At 39.5% G+C, this 6,000-nt stretch overlaps 1 protein-coding gene across 1 annotated transcript in view; it reads right to left on the bottom strand.

The window, feature by feature from the left end:
- rap1gap2b (RAP1 GTPase activating protein 2b) overlaps nucleotides 1-753 on the bottom strand; it is a 49,015-nt gene extending 48,262 nt beyond the window's left edge. The window contains exon 1 of the mRNA XM_042092425.1: nucleotides 673-753. Within this exon, the coding sequence (XP_041948359.1) occupies nucleotides 673-674 (2 nt within the window). The 5' untranslated portion in view covers nucleotides 675-753. The remainder of the gene's footprint in view (nucleotides 1-672) is intronic.
- Between the last annotated feature and the right edge of the window lie 5,247 nt (nucleotides 754-6,000).

The following is a 6,000-nucleotide window of genomic DNA, read 5'->3' as shown; positions in this document are numbered from 1 at the left end:
CCTAACTACTTATTTAGATAACATTACACACTGACAGCTTCCGATCCCCGGTCTTTTAAAATATGTTCTTTCAAATTGTGGCGGTAGCCTATCTCATGATTGTTTACTGAACGTGTGGTGTTGTGTTGGTTAAAACAGACAGATCAGATGTAAACTGGAACTGAGTAAAACGTTGACTGATTTGATCGTTCAAACGATTAAGATGGCAAGGTGGGATCACGTAAAACATTTGCCAGCTGTAGCTCTCCTATGACATCTGCTGGCCATCTGTGGTTACAACAGTGAAATAAAACCCAGCTACCACTTGCTGACTGGGACATAGATGCTATCGAAGTTTGAAAATAGTTGATGAGTCTCTACACAATGATAAGACAATGACAAAAATGAGTCAAAGCTTTTCTTTAAAAAAAAAACATATCAATTAGGCAACTCATCTACCCCTTGGAGTTGTCTAATCTGTCTTCCAAAGTGCCACTTTTTCCAATTTAGCCTAGCCTGCATTTTCGATTGATTAAAATTGGGCGTTTGGCAGGCTACAATAAATAGGCTACCGCACAGTTTTGCAAAATGTTGTTTCTCCTGTTTTATAAATTGTAGCTTAGATGACCTCTTCTGTTATGACATTCTTATTATGCTTCAGCTCAATAATAAAAGCAAATATTTGCCACTCACATGTTTACTGGTCTCTCATTTCATGTTCGATTTCCGGGACTGGACTAAATTAAATGGTGTTGACCGTCGTTGTTGCGGCGGGTAGAGAGAGGGGACATCACGCATCCGTAGCCTATCTCTGTCAGCATGTGCAATCAAGATTCATTCTAATTATTGCGCATGCTCGCGCTGCCATGAGCCAACTGTCTGCTCCCTATCATTTAGGCCATTTTCAACCAGTGGTCCGCTGCCCACTTGTGGTCCGTGAGGACACTGTTGGTGGTCCCTGACCATGGATTCAGTAATGTAGTTTCAATGTGGGAATCAGTATTTTTATTCAGTGGTGGTCCTGGGGTTACGTAATTACTCAGAATCGTGGTCCCTGGTTCACAATCAGTGGAAAACCCCTGATTTAGGCTACCATTTCATAGTTCCTCTACACACTGCATGATTAGGCCTAGGCTATTACCCGAAAATCTAACTGAATTTGAAAAGTAAATGTGATGTTATGAAGATATCCACATGAATTCAACAACAATTCATTTAGGCTACCTTCAGAGTTAAAATTGAAAAATATTTCCAAACTATAACTCAGTTTAGTTTGTAAAATTAGGAAAAGTTGAAATGATATCAAGTAAAAGATATTGTTTCTTATAGTCATAACTTAATTCACACAAATGTATTGCAACCATTTTATTCCACAGCTGTTTTGCTTTGTTTCAATTGGGAGTGGGCATTATAATATGTAAAGTGTAGGCTATTAGGCTAAAGTCACAACTGGTATTGCATATTACATTTGTGCCATTGTCATGTATTTTGCATTGCTATTGTATTTTGTGGTATATATATGTTTGTTTTATTTGGAGGTTTTTTTTGCTTCAGGTTCAACTAGGCTACAAGTAGGACTTATCATGACTAAAAGCAAGGTCTAGCCATAGAGTCAACACTGGATCTTCAACCGATGGAGTGATATCTATGCGTTTATATAGCCTATGTTTTCTTTTTAAAATAGTGATGGTATTGTATAGCCCCGTTCATCCCATTTTCTTGTTATTATATCTAATGACATTGATTAGTGACTGAAGTATGCATGTTTGGTATTTTTTCATTTAGTCCAGCAGTGAAATGTGGGCTTAAAGGTGTTATGTGTAATGTCCGCCAAAAAATCAATTCATACTCCACATTCCATAAAAGATGGGGGCAGTAGACCTCCAGAAAGTGAGTTGGTCTACCCTAGAGTAACAACCGAGAAACGTGTATTGCAGTTTGGCTGGCGGTTATGTTGCCCGCATACCGCATCCCATGGCCGAAACTGGTATTATGACACTGGCTAGCAATTTAGCATGCTAATTCAGGTTTTTCATTTTTTAAATTACATCATCGCCCTTATTTCTTCTCATTCTTTTGATGCATGTAGCTCATTTTTTGGATATTTTTACCTCAATTCTTACACATGGCACCTTTAATGCATGGGATAGGCCTAATGTTGATGTGAGTCAGAAGAGGGTTAGGCCAGGGTTTAGTATTTCAGTCTGTCTCAAACTGGGCTACGTTAAGATGGTGTGTTCAAGCAAGAACTTGAAACACTTTCTCAGCGGACAAATGCCCGAATCCCCGTTTTATGAAAGTCTGACGATTTTAAGGGCCCAGGCCTGGATGCGCTCATGTGTGCGATATATGTCATGTACACACATCATCCGTTTCAACGCAGTGCACTAACATAAATTGTTTCCAATGTCCCTGCCTCTCACAGGCTACACATTTGCATGTTTGGTAGTAATGATCCTTCAATTGTTTGGTCCTTGAGCAAACAGACAGGTTGTTGCGTCATTTGAATGAAGAAATGTTATCAGCTAAAAAAAGTTTTTTGTTCAGGAATGCACAACCAGCTATTTCTGATCTGAGCGGCAAATCCAGAAATATTGACTACTCTCGTATGGGCTCTGTACACAGTGCAGTGTTATGCAGATTGACTTGCTTTCACCAAATATGTTTGTTTAGTCCTCATGCAGTCATGCAATATTATCTGTTTCCACAATTACACTTCCAGTGCAAAATGACTGTAGACGTTGACATTAATCTTAAAGACATGCAGGGCATTACCCCATAAACCACATATTGCTCGCATTAAAACATTTGCTGACATGGGACATGGACATCACCGTAGGTTATCAGTGAATAAACCTGCTTATCAGATTTTGTGTTGGTTTTTTATCATACATGCCAACACCTAGCCCTGTAATTAAGTGTGTGTTTTTCAGGCATGATATAGTTTTGCCTGTCTGTCATCTCCTCAGTAACAATAGAAGTTACTAGAGCATGCTCAAGACAGAGATGAAAGCCACTGACAGGACAGCTTCTGTGTTGTTTTCTTTAGAAATAACAACCAGTTATTTTTTATTTGTTTCATCCTTCAAGCCACAGAGTACTTGGGAAGAAGAAAACCTGTTTTACAACCGTTAACAACCTTGTGTGTTGTTGTGTTGTTGTTAGTGTTTCAACCACGTCCTTGCACATTGAACATTAACAGATCCTACATGATGGGCTAGTTGTGTAGGCCTAGAAATTGTCAACTTTAGTTTGTGACTACATTTTCTTACATTTTTGTCATAGCTGCCAGCCAGCCAGCTCATCCAGCTAGCTGCATATTGGGGATAACATGTCCTTGACCAAAAGTCATCGGTGGAATGTCACAAGTGCCTGTATAGGGTAACATGTATTATGCCATTTTACATTTGCCAGAGTGACACTGTATGTTGTGACATATGTTTGTTATAGCTATATATACCATTGCCCGTAGTTTCCCTATTGTGACCAGAAGTGGCATGTCACATAGCCTAACTTGTGGCAGACCTTTTGATTGAATAATAGGAAAGTTGCTCAATTGTGTAAAGAGCCACACACACACACACACACACACACACACACACACACAGAGAGAGAGCAGTGCACACACACAGTAAAACACACAGTGTTGAGCAGTGGGCATGTGGGCAGTGGACAGCCATTGCTGCAATGTAAACTTTTTTAAACGTTTTAGGTGCTTTGCTCAACTCGATCTGTCAGATATGTGTTCTGTTAGTCTTGATACCAAAGCACATATGTGAAAGTTAGTGAAATATGGACAATTTATGACTTATTGCATGAATTATCCCTTATACTTTAAAAATAATGCAGTCGGAGGACATATTCAACTGTAGTGAGACTGCACAGTCAGAGCTCTCCCCTTCAAAAAGTGTGCAAATACATGCCGTACACACAGACATAGGCATCCTTTACATATCCCCCTGACAGACTTCCCCTGCCCAGTAAAGCCATGCCTCCTCTATATCTGGGGTCCCACACACAAGGGTCAACCTAACCTGGGTTTCCGGTGCGATTCATACTACAGGCACACACTGGACATGCCTTGGATGGCTCCACAGCAAGCCAGCCCACTTCTTTCACCATTTATGGACCCACCATTTATGGACCCATCAGCATCATAGTTGGCCCCACAAGACTTCCGTTTTAACATTCCATATGTTATCTTAATGCAGAGGAAGTAGCTTGGGGCCCAAATGGAACGTTCAAGCATTGTTTTTGTTTTTATTGTTGAAAGGGTCCATAGTGAGAGGAGAGAAGGGTCACCCCATTTGCCCCTGAGCTTTGAGCCTTTGAGGTGCTTAAGCTGTAGCCAAAGAGACATGATGGGTGACTGCAGCCGCTATCCGCTACACACAATGTTTTTCCCCTCATTGCTGCATTATAGCTAATCCTGACACTTCTTTGGTGGAAAAGCCAACAATGTGCTTTTATCTTTCCCAAAATCCCAAACAAAAATTATGAAAACAGCATGTCTAGTTGACTGTGTGAACAATAACACAAAATACATCCAGTCCAGTCACTATACTATACTATCAAGTAAATATTCCTAGATTATCCTAGCAATATGCAATCCTATTGTAATTCTATGATATTATTCATTTGAATGGACATAAATAGTTTCATATTTGCAAGCTTTTACCATATGGCAACAATTATATTTGACCAATTTACAAAAACACATTCAACTTGTTTTAATGATACATTGTTCATGTTTAGGCCAGATAGTGTTTTTTTTTTTCAAGTAATTTTTTTCTCAAAGAAAATATGCCTAAATTCTGAAATTTGAACACCCACAGGAAGCGGACAGGTGGTAGTGGACACGGAGCTCTCTGCAGAAATAGGAGTATAGTACTAACAATATATCCACATCATGTGATCTAACAATAATGTTTTTTATACCAAAATTAAAGTCCCCTTCTTCAAATATAAATAAAATATAGGTTTTGTGTTACTGCCAATTAGAAACACTAAGATAAATCAATTGTTGCCATATGGCAACATCATGCAATAGAGGGTTAATTATGCTTTTAGATAGTAATAAATGATTGTACAGATCCTGATGAACTTCTACTACTGCACCATTGAGAGCATCCTCACCAACTGTGTCACAGTATGGAATGGCAACTGCTCTGCCACTGACCGTAAAGCACTTCAGAAGGTGGTGAAAACTGCCCAACGCATCACCGGTTCCACACTCCTCCATTGAGGATGCTTGTATAAGGTTCACAGCATCATCAAAGACTGTTCTCACCCCAACCACAGACTGTTTACCCCACTCTCCTCTGGGAGGCGTTACAGGTCTCTCTGCACCCAAACCAGCAGGTTCGAAGGAAGCTTCTTCCCTGCGGCTGTCACCCAGCGGACATTTTGTGGACATTTTGCCCCTCAACAGCCCCCTTCCCCCAGACAATATACACTACACTATTCCCACCCATAGTGCTCTATTTATATTTATAAATGTACATACTGTACACTTATACATAGTCATATATACTGCTCTTTGTACTCTTCATTTTAACACTTATTTTTACTACTCCTATAATGTTACTGTTACTACACTGCACACTGCACATAACTGTACATACTGTACATGTCTATCTATACTGTTCATACAGAATATCCATATTTATTCAGTTTTTCTTATAATATATTCCTGTTAATACACTGCATATCTGTATTATTATCTCAACCCATCCCATAACCACTCATTTACGGTATAGCGCCAAATAGTTAAAAATGAAAAAGCAAAACTGAGGGTTTGTAATTGCAGGTATCTTTGGCTGACATGTTCAGAGCTGCACGAAATTTGACCTGTAGGATCACTTTGACACCCTCTGAATGCATGCTGAGTTTTGTGGAATTCAGCTCATGGGGGGCCATACAATAAATGAATTTATGTGTACATTTAGTGACTGTATACAAATTGGCCTGCGGATGGTGGTGTTAAATGAAGGGTTGCTAGATGAAGTTGACATACACACA

The sequence above is a fragment of the Alosa sapidissima genome, chromosome 5 (genome assembly GCF_018492685.1).
Source record: "Alosa sapidissima isolate fAloSap1 chromosome 5, fAloSap1.pri, whole genome shotgun sequence".
Classification (NCBI taxonomy): Eukaryota; Metazoa; Chordata; class Actinopteri; order Clupeiformes; family Clupeidae; genus Alosa; species Alosa sapidissima.
This window is presented reverse-complemented; position numbering and strand designations above follow the sequence as displayed.